The 14,733-nt window shown below is 59.1% G+C and overlaps 1 protein-coding gene and 1 non-coding gene across 2 annotated transcripts; one reads left to right on the top strand and one right to left on the bottom strand.

Moving 5' to 3' along the window:
- Positions 1–4,178: 4,178 nt before the first annotated feature.
- On the bottom strand, positions 4,179–11,454 carry SLC27A4 (solute carrier family 27 member 4). The gene is made up of 12 exons (XM_061352892.1): positions 11,288–11,454; positions 10,321–10,715; positions 9,600–9,758; positions 9,198–9,267; positions 8,991–9,082; positions 8,385–8,494; positions 7,962–8,171; positions 7,597–7,723; positions 6,943–7,080; positions 6,634–6,798; positions 6,075–6,221; positions 4,179–5,896 (listed from the first exon to the last, which is right to left on the bottom strand). The coding sequence occupies exons 1-12, from the start codon at positions 11,446–11,448 to the stop codon at positions 5,739–5,741; spliced, it is 1,932 nt and encodes a 643-aa protein (XP_061208876.1). The 5' UTR covers positions 11,449–11,454; the 3' UTR covers positions 4,179–5,738.
- Positions 11,455–13,975: 2,521 nt separating this feature from the next.
- On the top strand, positions 13,976–14,068 carry TRNAR-UCU (transfer RNA arginine (anticodon UCU)). The gene is made up of 2 exons: positions 13,976–14,012; positions 14,033–14,068. It is a non-coding gene; the product is annotated as a tRNA-Arg (tRNA).
- The last annotated feature ends 665 nt before the right edge of the window (positions 14,069–14,733 follow it).

Genomic DNA, 14,733 nt, shown 5'->3' with positions numbered 1-14,733 from the left:
GCAGAAAGAAAGCGGGAGCTGAACCGATGGAGGCCTGAATGTCATTAAGGGCGGGAGGAAACGGCTCTCCCCCAGGAGCCGGCCCTTCTGCCGGGGTGCTGGGCCGGGGGGGCCGCTTCCCATTCAGGGCATCCCTGAAAGCGGGCAGACAAAGCGGGAGGGCGCCTGCACAATGCTGCACCCCCGGCCCTACCGTCAATAGGGAGCTCTAAACAGGCGTTTAACCTTCAGAATAGCTGAAAGTGATACTCAAAGCTGAGGAGGTGGCTCACCCGACCGCTGTTAGCCTCTTCCTGCGGACAGGCTGGAGGCCACTTGGATGGCCGGGGGCCAGGAGGAAGGTTCTCGCCTCTTGTCACTCCCCTTGGCCCTGCTGGCACAGGGCTGGGGTGTGCAGGGGGTTGGAAGTGCCCAGGACCGAGCCCTGACTCCTGCTCTGGCTGGGAAGATGCTGGCATCCCTAGGAAGGGCTGCTCTGCACCTTTGATGTTGGGGCTATGGGATGGCAGTGCCATAAGGAGGAGGAGGATGCGGTATAATAGGGGTCACATCCCACTTCACAAGCCTGGGATTGTCTATTGAAGGGATCTGGGGATATCCAGGCCAGATCCCCTTCCTGAGTAGGGGGATGTCCCAGCCTCAACAGAATTGCCTTCTCTTGTGATTCCTGGGCTTGCCAGTCTGTATTGCATGCTCTCTCCCAGAGCCTCGCCTGGCATCATTTGTGCCTATGGGTAGCAGGAGAAAAGAGGGCCAAAGCCTGGATTATTTTGGGAGGTGGGCTTGCCACAAGACGTGCAAGGCTTGAAAACAGCAGAGCAGGTCCCACCCCCTGCTCCCCAGGCCTCACACTGCTGCATGGCCCAACCATCCTGTGCTGACCAGGAGCTGGGCCATGAACAGCCCTAAAGACACTTGCTTCCCTAGTGAAGCCTTCCTGCTTTACAGAGGGGAGATCCCATCCCTCCCCAGGATGACGAGGTGCAGGCACTCCCTGCACACCATCATTTTGGTTGAATCCCCTGCCCCTTCAAACTGAAGGGGGAAAAGCTCTCCCTGGCCCTACTCCTGGTTCCACTGGCACCACTGATGGGAATCACGTATCTCCATTTCTAAAGGACAGGCCCTTCTTTAGTGCAGAGTATTTCCCTGTTGCTGCTGAAAGGCAAAGCTAGCTCGGGGTGCAGGAGTGGCTGTCATTGTCTGGGAAGCCTCCAGCACACCAAGGAGGAGGCAGTGCTGTTAAAGACTCTCATGGACTTTCTCAGCATAGATTTCCCCCACAAAGGTCCTGAGCCGTTTGCAACCCCTCTGCCTACCTTAAACTACAACAAACCCCACTTCTTCACAGCAAACAGGGCCTGGCTGAGCTGGACCTGGGCCTGCTGAGCAGAAAGGAAGTTTCAGCCTTGTTTTTCTTGGTATTCCTGTCATTGTCCAGGATGCGGAGCCTGGGAGAAGCAGCCATCTCCATGGTGAAAAGTACGTTTGGTTTGTAAAGCTCTTAGGCTTTGCGTAAATTAATAGGCTAATAATAACAACCCAGGAAAGGATCCTGATGTTTCCTTAACCTCATGCAAACAGCTTTGAAAGTAGTTTAATTAAAAAAGAACAATACCTCGTACTTTATACATAGTGCTTTTATCTGCACGCAGCTGTTGAGCCAGACGAGCACGCTGATCAAAGGAGAGACAAAAGTCTCTCAAGGTGTCTCTAATCATAGGGAAAAGATTGAAGCAGCTCCTTCCTTAAACATCTCACAAAGACATGAGAAAGGAGCAGAGCACAGTCAAGCACTGGCTGCTTCTGTCCAAAGGCTTCTCTGCTGGAAGGGGTTTGTCCCAGCATTGATCCCAGGCTCAGTCCTGCACTTGCTTTGCTGGCCCGAGAGCTGCAGGGATGCTTGCACCTAGGCTTCGTTTATCCGGAGGAGCTGGGACATTAAAAAGGCACCGGGATTTCAACCCAAAGCTGACAGCAGGAAAACTCTAATTGCTGCAGCTGGGTTCTGCAGGGAGGCTCAAGCGCTGCCAAGCGCGACTCAACCCTCCTCAGCATGGACAAACACAGGGAAAACAGGGAATTGTCCCCAGCACATCTCCAGCAGGGACCAGAGATGCTGCTTTTAACCCCCCCCCGATGCCCCAGGGCTGTCAGCATCACCTCACAGCTACCAGCACACCTTCATGGGGCTCTCCTCTCCTTGGGCAATCAAGGCAGAGATGTGCCTACACACACACCCCATTCCTCCAGCACAGCACCGTGCTGCATGGGTACCCCTGAGCTCTGCAGGTCTCCTCTGTCAAAGCCCGTGTATCGCAGCCCCCCATGTGGTTTGCTGAGCTCTTTCCCAGCCAGTTCAGCACCTCCCATCTCCCCAGAACAGGAGCTCTCACCTTGAGGGGGCCACATCCTGCTCCTCTTGCCTGCACCCTCTAACTACAACTGGTAACATGGGGCCTGGGCTGAGCTCCCCGCTGTGCTCCAGCCAGGTCCCAGCCCCTTGGTTGTGTCAGTACCAGCAAGGGCTAAATCCTGCTCCTTTCACAGGCCTCAGGTGTGCTTATAATCTCCACCCATCTCCAAAACCCAGCATTACAAGCTGGTCTCCACTTGGATGGGCTTACATACATGCAAATAACAACCATACTTCCGTAAACTTCCAAAGCCATTGCAAACCCTGAATGCAGGATCTGCTTGGCTTTTTCACCCTAACCAGCTCTCAGGCAGATAAAGCACATCACTGAGCCCTGCCCTGTGCCCCTCATCCTTCAGAGCAGCTTTGTGTGCAGGACAGCACCAGCACCTCTTCCAGGAAGGGAGCACAGCGCTCCCATAGCCTCCGCTTCATCCACATCCAGACAACAACCCTAAGGCTGATTTTGGGGAGGCCAAGCTCTCACCCCTTCCCTTTAGCAGAGGGCTGGGTGATGCTGGACAGCTCGGGTTGGTGCCCACCAGATGCCCAGCACAGAGGTGACCCCGGTGCTGCTGAGCTCTTCACCAGGGGACCACCAGTGCACGGGATTGCTGCTGGCCTCACACCTGCACCCAAAACAGGCCCTGACCTGTCCCATGGTGGGAATCCCTCCCCTTCCCAGGGCTCTGACCCCCCTCAGGGAGCTCCTAAAGAGGTCTCCCCTGAGGGGAGACGTTTGCTAAGCCCAGCCTGCCCTCCACTGGTGGCTGCGGGAGGAACAGCATCGAAAGGTGGGACTGGAGCATCCGCAGAGGTCACAGCCACTGCTGCATACTCTGAGGGAGCCCTCCTGTATAACCCCCAGTGGCAAAGCCACCTTGTTTGAAGGCTGAGCCCTCGGACACTGCAGGGCCACGGGGACAAGGCTGTTTTCCACCGAGCCGGGGTGAGGCTTTGGCACAGAGGCTGTCCCAAGAGCTGCATCATTCCAGGAGCAGTACTGGACCACACTGCTCCACCACTCCATGCTCCTTGCCCTCACCTAGCCTGAGCTGGAGTTGGCTGCAGAAGAGGCCAGATGCAGCTCTGAGATGGGTCTTGCCCGCAGTCACTGCATCCAGTGGCTAAATTGAAGCTTTTAGCATAGAGATGCTGGAGAAGCCATCAATTCGAACATGCCTGGAAGTGCATCTGGTATAAAATGGATGCAGATTTCCAGTGCTTTTCCCATAGCATCTCTCACCAGGCACCACGCTTCACCCAGCCTCATGCCTGGTACACACATGCCACAAAGGAGCCGGTTTCTCGCATCCCAAGGTTGAATGCAGAGGGTCTAAAAGATGGTTCTGGTAGTAAGGGAAGGGGAATGGGTAGCAGAAATCTTGTCAGTGAGGGCAGAAATGAGCTGGGAGGTTAAGCATGGCCAAAACACAGAGAGAAGCAGCAGGAAAAGAGAAGAGGAGAGGTATGAAGGAGCCAGTGAGGCCATGGTAAACAGGGGGGAGTGGGCCAGGACAACCAGGCCAGGATAAAGGGGAAGTCAGTGGAAGGATGTGGGGAAGAGCCTCATGAAGAGCTGGTTATCACACAGTCATCAAATGCAGCAGCAAGGGGCTTGCTTCCCCCTGCTCCGAGATGGGTGAACATCCCCACAGGGAGGTTGTGCTGTGGAACAGCAGTTCCCAGTTCCCAAAGGAGCACAGTCCCTCGGCTCCCCACACAGAGCAGGACTGCGCAAGGACGAGGTAGGAAACTCCAGCAGAGCCCATACTCGCATTTAATTGTGAGGACAGGACAGACTGGGGCAGGCAGGTACGTTGGTGTGGAAACACAGCTGGAAGAGCAGGCACACCCTGCCCTCACAAATACAGACATCATTTTAAGGAGTAACCCTGATAAAAGCATAAAACCAAATCGTTAAGGGGGGGGGGGGGGGGAAAGGAGGGGGAGGAGAATAATAAACCCCAACCCAAGAGTTTTCTCTGGAACAGACGTTTCTGCATGGTCCTCGAGGCCTGGAACCATCGCTGCTGAGGCCGTTTCACATCAGACACAACGCGGGGAGTTCACGTAGCGCAAAGTCAGGTGTTTAACACGGACATTTCACTTTGGGGACCACCTCCTGCAGTGCACACAGGGAGGGCTCTCGCGGGAAGGGATGCAGAGCAAGTGGAGTCAGGCTCTCGCAGAGACCACCCTCCTCTGGAGGATGCTCTCTCCCCATGGCAAGTTGCTTCCCACGTTCAGGGCACAGACATCAACCAGCAGAAAAAGCCCCAAGAGCTGCTCCATGGTGCTGAGTGCATCTAAGCAAAGGCAAAACCAGACCCTTCATTCCCGCTTTCCCACCTGCTTTCTGCAAGGAAAAAGGTGCACAAAACAAAGCTGCATCCACAAAAAGTGGAAGTAAAAGACCCAGAGAAGTGTCCACAGGAGAGTGGGGTTCGCTCATGTCCTTCACTACGGAGCAAGGCCACAAGGACACACACAGCTGCATCCACGCTGGAAGAGGAGAAGCGGTCCCAGATGAGCAGCCCGTCTCCCTGGGAGAGAAAAGGGCTCCCCAAGAGAGGCCGGGTCTGGGCTATTCCTCCACCTACTGCACAAACCCAGGACACATTCAAAAGTACAGACAATAAATTAAGAATGAAAAAACATAATAAGTCAGCATGTATAATATATATATATATATATAAGAGAACAGAATGTGCGTGTGATTGTGAAATATAGAAATGTCACCCCCAGGAGAGAGCAAGGCATGGCAGAAACACATCCCTGTCCCTCTCCCGAGCCCAGCACTACCCTGCTCCCCTGATTCACAGTAGAAACACAACAAGGGGGCAGGGGTTGTGCCTGGCACCCAGCTTCCCTCTGCCATTGGGGGCCCTGTGCCAAGGAGGAGCTGGCTGCTTGATGGAGGAGTGGGGAAAAGAGCCCAGCACTGGTCCCTTCATGGCCTTCACAAGGAAGGGTGGCTGCAGGCAGGAAAAGGGAGGGAAAGAGAGGAAAAGCAAAGTGGAATGGCAGGGACACCCCACTCCTCCTTAACTGGCCAGGGTCCTGCCCCTCCCATGGCACGGGACCACCACCGCTGTACCAAATAGAAAATAAAGCCATAATGAGTCTATGCTTTGGTATGAAACCATCCCCCTCCCCTCGGTCCCCCTGTGTTCCCCCCAAACCATTATCTGTGAAACGCGTCAAATAAAATCTCTAGCATGCCTTTACATCACTCCTGGAACCTTTTCTTCCCCTGTGCCTGCCTTGCCCCCCTCTCCCCAGCAGGATTCGGGGAGGTGCCTTGCTTGAGCCCCACCGGTTACAGCTTCTGCTGGCCCGACTGGATCCTGTCGAACGCTGCCTGGTCCAGCGGCAGGTAACGACCTTGCCTCGAGTCCAGGAAGTACAACCTGTCCTTCACCACCGTGGGGTCAAAGCCCTGCTTCCGCAGCTCCACCTTCTGGAACTTGTAAGTGCCTGGAGAGAGGAAGGAATGAGGAATCACTGGCTGGACACCCTCAGCAAACCCAGCCGTGCGCCTCCAAACCACCACAGGAGCATCCTGACACCACCACACACTGGTCTCCATAACCTGTTTCCCCTCCCAGGCTCCCCCAGCTCCGTGCCCAGTGGGGATGCACACGCTCTGGCTCACTTGTCTTGGAGACTTTGTCCAGGAACCGCAGGAAGACGGGACGTGCGTACAGCGGCAGCGCCTTTTTCAGCTTGCTGGCAAAGCCCTCTAGGTCACAGGAGTTCTCCGGGTCGGCGATGGCTGCCATTCCTGCCTTCCCTTCAATCCCTGAGCGGCACAGAAGAAGGGAGAACACTCAGACACACTGTTCTTAGAGCATCATCTCCATCTGCCCCGCACCAACAAGGCCTCTGGCACAGACCCCGCTTTGTCCTGAAGTGCTGGCACATCCAGCTGCGTCACCACCCTGTGGCTAAGGCTATCAGTGACACCCCGCCATCACAGTCACCTCCTCCCACAGGAAGCACTTGCAACCAGTCCACAAAGGCCACAGAGTCCTTCCAAACTAAAAGCTTAAGAGAGGGAGGGAACCCTTTGGCACATCCACAGTGGCCTCTCCCCATCTTGCCCACAGGAGCCTTGTTCCAGCCTCCACAGTGCTGGAGGTGCAGGACACGCTCACATCCAAGTGCCAGAGGCCCGCCTGCCTCCCCTGGTTGTGCTCTTCCCTCTCAGCTACCTGGGATCTCCACCCCATAAACCACCACGTCTGTCAGGTTGAGGATGTGGCTCAGCGTCCCCTCCACCTCTGTGGTGGAGACGTTCTCCCCCTTCCAGCGGAATGTGTCCCCGGTGCGGTCCCGGAAGTACATGTAGCCGTATTTGTCCATCACCAGGACATCCCCTATAGGAAAGGGAGGAATAAGCAAGAACTTGGGTGTCGAAGGGGTTAAAAGCAACCCTGGTGCATCTCAGGGCAGTGCCATTAGCCTGGACCAGCCCCACATGCATCCAGGTACCCTTCTCCTGGGTTGCCTGCTTGCCTCACCCGTGAGATAGGCAGTGTCCCCTTTTGCAAGCACGTCCCTGGCGATCTTCTTGTTGGTGGCTGACTTGTTCAGGTAGCCATCGAAGTGCTGGAAGGGGTTGCTCTTGACAATGCGGCCCACCAGCTGCCCTGGCTCCCCTGCAGGGGGAAAGGAGTGGATGAAGGGAGGCGCAACCGCCTGCACCCAAGCATAGAATCATAGAATAGTTCGGGTTGGAAAGGACCTTAAGATCATTCAGTTCCAACCCCCTGCCATGGGCAGGGACACCTCACACTAAACCCTATCACCCAAGGCCTCATCCAACCTGGCCTTGAACACTGCCAGGGATGGAGCATTCACAACCTCCCTGGGCAACCCATTCCAGTGCCTCACCACCCTAACAGGAAAGAATTTCCTCCTTATATCCAATCTGAACTTCCCCTGTTTAAGTTTTAACCCATTACCCCTTGTCCTGTCACTGCAGTCCCTAATGAAGAGTCCCTCCCCAGCATCCCTATAGGCCCCCTTCAGATACTGGAAGGCTCCTATGAGCTACGAGTGTGTCCAATAGGGCTGGTGGGGTTTAACTACGAGAGTCTCAGAGCCAGGTAAATTGTCTTGAACAGGGAAGACTTGAACAGGGCTGAGATGATTTATCCCTGTAGTTGCCTCACCTGGCTTGCAGCGGATACAGACACCGTCTGGTCCCCGGATCAGCTCCATGGTGTCTTCATCCACCCTCACCAAGCCGATGGGGTACACACCTGGCAGGATCCTGCTGTTGAAGCCGCATGACCCAACCTACAACAGGAAGAGCTCAAAGCTGTGGGTAGCAAGGACATCTCTACTGCCCTGAGGCTGCTGCCCACACACATCCAGGATACCAGCGAGCTGGCATCACACACCACCACCCAAACCCCTGCGGGTGGAGAGCAGCCCACACTGAGCTTCCTGGAGCAGAACACCAGGAGCAGGGTTTCCAGCCCTGCCCAGCCCAGCGGGCACCCTCTGGGTCACGGGGAGGGCGGTGGGGCCTTACGTTGTTATCGAAGTTTCCCAAGCTGCAGTTGCACTCGGTGGCCCCGTAGAACTCTGCTACCTGGGCAATGCCGAAGCGGGCCATGAACTCCCTCCAGATGGAAGCCCGCAGGCCGTTGCCCAGCGCCATGCGCACCCGGTGCTGCCGCTCTGCCTCCTGGTAGGGCTGGTTGAGCAGGTAGCGGCAGATCTCCCCGATGTACTGCACAATCTGGGGTGGACGGAGGGGAAACACTCACTGGGAGCCCTCACATACCCAAGACCCCCTGGCTAATGCTGGAGCATGCGAAGGGCTTCAACACAACCCCAGGTGGGATGAACAGCCAGGGAAGGTGGTTTGGGATGGACAGGCCTCCCCTGTCCCCAGCATGGCACAGATGCTCCACTCCCCGCTCCCCACCGGCCCCTCGCCCCACGGCCTCACCGTGCAGTTGTATTGGACACAGTCCTCCCAGAAGTGCGAGGCCGAGAACTTCTTGCGGATGACAATGGTCATGCCCTGCAGCAGGCACTGCCCGATCCCCACGATGTTCCCTGCAGGGAGGCAGCCAGAGGAGCCCTCAGTCCCCAGACACATCCAGCCCAGCCTGCTCGGGGAGAGGCCCGGCAGGGCAAGGTGGATGCCACACTCTGGCTTGCATCTGATGGGTGCTCAACATCGCCAAAGCCCCCCGGACCACAGGTACTGGGGAGGAGATGGGTGGCAGTGGGATATGGGGCAGTGCTTTGCACCCAGACATCCCAGCACATCTCAGCCAGTGAGGCAGACTCTGCTTTCCCTTCCCCTTGACTTCCCATGGGGAGCAGCAATAAGGAGCAGATAGAAAGCCAGCCTAGGAGCTGGGATAACACACACACCCCTCCACACCGCTTTCACTCCCCACTCCAAAGGTCAGCCAGAGCGATTCTTGGCTCCCAGGGAACAAGCACAAAGCCTTGTTCAGACACCACCATCAGCAATCAACTGGAGACCGCTGCTACAGCAGCCTGCAGCCTGAGGCAGGGAGCCATGGAGCCATGGCACAGGTACCTGCAGCGTGGTAGAGCGGGAGGCAGTCGTACATCACATCATCGGGCCTCATGCGGAAACCGTAGAAAACCAGGCTGGACATGCGGAAGTACCTGGGGAGGAGGGTGAAGAGAGAGGCACATCAGCAGCAGGGCCAGAGGTGCTGTGCTGCAACAGGGCAGAGCTCAGCCCCGTCCTCCCTGGAGCCCCTCAAGCCCATGGTCTTACCGGCAGTTCACCACAATGGCAGCCTTGGGCAGCCCCGTTGTGCCAGAGGTGTAGATGTAGAAGAGTTTATCTGGAGAGCAATGAGGAGACAAGGTCACAGACACCATCGAGGAGCTGGCTGGGCTTGGAGGGGGGGACAAGGCAGATTGCCACACTCTGCTTGTGGCTCCTGAGCCAGAACTTTATGTGACAGCACCAAGAACATACGGGGTCACCCTGGGCAGATGGGTCTGACAGACACATGGAGGGCACAGACACCAGAGCAAGACCCATCCTGAACACCCCATGCCCTGCTGCAGACGTCTGCCATTGGCATCCCCAGCAGACACTGCTGTCAGTGCTGAAACTGGCCGATCCACAGAACACCATCACTAGCTTGGCCCTCAAAAGCTGACCACGTACCAAGAAAGCCTTTATCAGGCGGGGTGGGCTGGTGCTTCTGGGCCATCTGTAGGAGGGGGTCCACATGTTTCGCACCAGGAAGCGCAGACTCGGGGCTCCCTTCCCCGGACCAGTAGAGGTGGATGGATTTCTCCAGGGAGGGCTGCACTTCCTGCATTGCTGAGGAAGTAAAGAGGAGAGATGGAGGAGGACCACAGGGTGGTTACAGCACAGAGACCCCTGCCCTCCCAGGCAGCAGCACCCTCGCTGTGCTCAGCGGGGTCCCCAAAGGGCTGACATCCACCTCAGGTGGGTGTCGTTCCCATGATTAACTGATGCTGTGGCCACAGCCCAGGCCTCTTCAGGGACCAGAAGATCCTGTTCCCCACCTCTCCCCAGCCAAAACCTCTTTGGTGCCAAGAGGTCTGTTGACATTATCAACCTCAGAGGCGTGGGCTGAAACGCATGAGGAGCTGGAGCCGAGCAGCAGGGATGTGGCTGAAAGCTATGGAGAGCAAGGGGAGCCCAGCCCAGGATTCCATGCAGGGAATGGACCACAAGGAAGGATCCTCACGCCCAGGATAGCTGCTTGGGAGTCAGACAGCCCTGAGCTCCATATCCAAGGGGACCTGGATAATCCAACTGTCCACCCTCTTCCAAATCCCTGCTCTGTGGTGGGCAGGAAAGGAACACTAAACCCACAGACACAGCCACCCTCCAGCCCCAAGCCCTTGCCCCTCACCTTCCATCATCTCCACCCCAAACACCACAGCCTTGGAGTTGGAGATGGTGACGCAGTGCAGCAAGGCCTCCATGCGCAGGTGGGAGTTCACAAGGGCCGTTTCCACCCCAATCTTGGCCAGCCCGAGCCACAGCCCCACGTATTGATTGCGGGACTCCATGAAGAGAGCCACCACATCCCCCGAGCGGAAGCCTTGGCTGTAGAAGAAGTTGGCCACTCTGTTGGAGTACTCATCGAGCTGCCGGAAGGTCCAGCTCTCGCCCGTGCCTTGGAAGATCAGAGCCGTCTTCTCCGGGTACTTGCTCGCTGTCTTCTGGAAGATCTTGGCGATTGTGTTCTTCTCCCGCACGTGCTTCCATACCTGGCACTTCACGCGCAGCAGCACCAGCCCCGTGCTGCCAAAGCAAAGGGAGCAAGAGGGCAGCTGCTCAGTGAGCCCTGCAAAACCGTTCCCCTCCAGCAAAGCCAGCACAGCGTGAGGACCTGCACATGAGCTGCGCCAGGGTGCTCCCCCGAGCGGCAAGGACAAAGGCAGAGCTCATGTGCGTAGATGCTCATAGCCAGGAAGCGATGTGTTTTGGATGGCTGCAGACAGGGACCTCCCCAATCAAAAGGGCATCTTTGAGCCTCAAGTGCTCTCCTGGAGGTGCTGCCGCTCCCTTCCCACACGCCCTTGCCAGGAGCTGGCACAGCCCGGTACCAACTCGGAACCAACCCTGCCCAGGCACTTGGTGCCACGCCAGCAGCTTTAGGGACAGGGTGAAGTACAAGGACAGGCACCAGGCTTCAGAGCTCAGCTGAAATCGATCCTTCCTGCTAAGTTTGCCCCAGAGTTTGGGCCTGGCACGGGCAGATCTCCTTCCAGGTGCCAGCTGAAACCCGGGGCTCTGCAAGGACCTGGAGGCTGTGCTCACGCATATACTGGGGCAGGGCGGTTGGTTGGGGCCACCCCAGCCAGGACACCTACTGGACATCCCTTCGTATGGTCTTGATGAATATGAGGAAGAAGTCCCATCCGCCGGATCCCAGGTAGAAGATGAAGAGAGCAGGGATGGCCTGGAGCCAGGACAGCTCCAGGCTGACCCTGAAGAACAGCAGCAGCGCTGCGAAGGCAGCCAGGCGCAGCATCGTGGCCTGTGGGGAGAGGAACCACGGCCATCAACCTTGGGGATAACAAACCCATGGGCGGGGGATTCGTTCACAGCCCCCGGTTTCCTGGATGAGGTCCCTGAGTCATGGCTCCTGCTGGCAGCAAGGACACAGCCCAGCAGCACAGAGCTCCCATAGAGCTTCATGGGGCCCTGGGGACAGCCTCCAGTGGAGCTGCCAGGATGGCACTGCCTGGTGCCAGCTCAGAGCCCGGCTATTCCCACCTGGAGAGCCACATCCTGCACACCAGCCAGGGGCAGGGCTGCGCCCCGGCAGCGTGAGCTGCAGGATGAAGTCACTTCATGGATGCGGGAGCGGAGCCATGCCAGGAGACCTTGTACAGGTGGTTGGAAGGCAGCAGGGTGATGCCAGGCAGGGCTGGCTCAGCCCATCACTCCCAGCCTGGCTCCCAGTTCTTCCCTATCCCAAGGATCCCTCTTGTGCCCATAGCCCAGGTCTCCCAGCATCAGCTCTCCTGCACGGGTGGTGGGAGAGCGCAGCTTTGCACGCTCCCCAGCACAGGAACAGGGACAGGAAACTTGGGTCCTTTGAGCTCTGGTTGTGTTTGCAAACCCTCGTGTCAGCGAGCAGCTCTGCTGGAGACGCTGCCAGAGCAGGCTGGGGATGAAGCCAGGCACAGACATGCTCTGACCAGGGCAGAACATCCTGAGCATCCCAGACCCACACCCCATGCTCTGTGTAACAACACAGGTCTGACACACACCCCCCTGAACCGGTACCTCTGTCCCCACCCCGAACACCCCCAGATGTGGCTCTGACACTCGCAGGAGACCATGGCCCAGCAAAGGGTCTGTTCAGCTGCCCAGCATCATGCAGGGGCAAGTGGCAACGATGTGACCCTCACAACTCCAGGGCTCCTCGATCAAACGGGTCCCTCCTGGCATGGACGCCAGCCGAAGAGGAAGGAAACACTCAACGTCATTTCCCTTTCCTTCTGATGGGGATTCACTGCTCTGAAGCCATCATCCCCATAGGCTGTGGTGCCCGGAGCCACGCTTGTGGCTTCCCCCCCTTTGCCCCATGCGGCTCCCCCCGGGTCCAGGCAGTTGATGCCGGTGGGTGGGAGCCGAGGCAGCGCCACGTGGTCACCGTGCCCTGGCATGTCACACGCGTGGCTCAGCACCAGCACCACAGCATAGAATGATGCTGCCACGTGGGGCCACCCATAGCCCCTGCCCATGGGTCCCTCCATCACCTCCCAGGCCTGATGTCCCACGGCACAGCCCCACAGGCTCTCAGCACCGCAGATGCGGTGCTGAGAGCCTGTGGGGCTGTGCCGTGGGACGTCAGGGGCTTCTCCCTGCGATGAAACAGAGCATCTCTTAGACCCCATTGAGTGCTACACGCTCCCATCAAGCAGCCACCCATAGAGAGCCGACAGCGGGGTGGCCACGCTCCATGTGGGCAGCAAGGTGCTTTTAATCTCCCACTGGAAGGCCAAACGGGCCCAGACAGGCCCTCGTTATCCCGCTCTCACATCTGTGCCTCACACCGGCGTGCCCGGTGCCTCCCGCCGGGAGATAACCGGCGCAATACCGAGTGATGGGCGGCGAGACGTTCCCGACGGCGGATTCCCGTGGGTAACCGGTGTTACCGCAGGGCCCTGCCCCGCCGGTAGGGATTCAGCGCTTGTCTGCCTGCATCAGCACAGGCACGATTAAAGACCTGCCCGTGGCTTCCAGCGGGCACAACGCAAACCGCAGGGATCCATCGCCCGCGGGCACGGTGAGGAGCCTCCGGGGAGCCAAAGGCGGGGAGTGACGGGCACAAGACCCAAGAAGCCTCCGGGGGGATCCCCCCAGCCCCAGCAGATGGGCGGCGACCGTGTCCTGGCACGGTGATGGGGATGAGCCCTCCGCCCCCGGGGAAGGGCAAACGGGAGGGACCCGGCCCTGCCTCACCCCACCCCCCCCCCAATCCCATCCGATGGGGGCTGCAGGACTGGGAGGCCCATGCGGGCCCCACACCGGGTCCCTGCTCCCCCAACCCCGGCCAGGCCCCGGAGGGGGGGGGGGGGATCCCCGCAGACAAGGGCCGCGCCGCTTTACGGGGAGATCGAGGCTCGGAAAGGCTCCGGTACCGCCCGCAGGGCCGCGGCGCCTCACGGGGACACCGTGGGCCGCGGCGGCCCCGCCCGAGCACCCGCGGAGAGGCAGCGCGGTCGGAGCGGAGCGGAGCCGGGAGGTGTTGGAGGGGAGGAAGGGGTAAACCCGGTGCCGCGCTCTTACCGGGCTCCGGGCGGTCCGCTGCGGCCCGGCAACCTGCACCGGGAGCGGGGCCGGGAGCGGGAGCGGGGCCCGCCCGCCGCTGCGGCACGGGGCGGGGCGGAGCAAGCAGCGCGGCCCGCCGGGAGTTGTAGTCCCGCCCGGTGCTGCCGGTGCGGCCCCGCGGCGGAGGGTGCGGGCCCGGACGGCGGCGGCGGCGGCGGGGCGGGGCGTGGGGCGGTGCGGCAGGAGGAGGCGGCGAGGGGAGCGCGCACACGGACGGCTCTGTGGCGCAATGGATAGCGCATTGGACTTCTAGCGTGTGTGAGAGGGGAGTCATTCAAAGGTTGTGGGTTCGAGTCCCACCAGAGTCGCGTTTTGCCGCCGGGCCGCGGGGATCGCTCTCGGGGTTCCGCGACTGCAGCACGGAGGACGGCGGGGGAGACGGAACCGCCGGGCGCTGCCGCCGCAAAGAGCCCGGTGGGCCCCATAACGCTGACAGGGGGAGAGGAGCTCCGGGCATGGCTCTCCCGGTTATCCGTAAACGCGCATCGATCCCGGTGGGTCCATGCGTTGAGCAGCATCATCGCCACCGCTCCGTTATTATTGCTATCACAGCCCCAAAACGGGTCCAGCAGCGCCAGCACCGACCACTGCTGGTGGTGGTGATGGAGCTGCCGCATGTCCACGGCAAACACACCCCTCCCCATAGCAGCGTTTTCACATGGGTTGCGTCCAACCTGCCAAAACCCCCGTGTGTCCCCCCCCCCCCCGTTGCCTTCTTTGGGCAGGCTCGACAAGCGACGGTTGCGGCAAACGGGAGCGGTGAAGCGCTGGGGCTGAGCAGACGCAGTCCCATTTACATGCTGTGCCATTGCTGACGCGCTGGCACCCGTCACCAGCCACCCGCGGCTGCGCGAGGGATGCACGAACCCCGAGTGCAGCAAAAACCCTCTCCCAGCCATCGTTTCCTGCGCTGCCTGTGCTGCTCTCGGCCCTTGGAAGCAGCGGAGCTTTGCTGCCCTTCGGTTTGAATCAC

The sequence above is a fragment of the Neopsephotus bourkii genome, unplaced genomic scaffold (genome assembly GCF_033783945.1).
Source record: "Neopsephotus bourkii isolate Nb327-2 ecotype Australia unplaced genomic scaffold, CSIRO-AGI_Nbou_v1 NB_659, whole genome shotgun sequence".
In the NCBI taxonomy this organism is placed as follows: Eukaryota; Metazoa; Chordata; class Aves; order Psittaciformes; family Psittacidae; genus Neopsephotus; species Neopsephotus bourkii.
The sequence above is the reverse complement of the archived record's forward strand: the minus strand, read 5'-3'. Positions and strand labels throughout refer to the sequence as shown.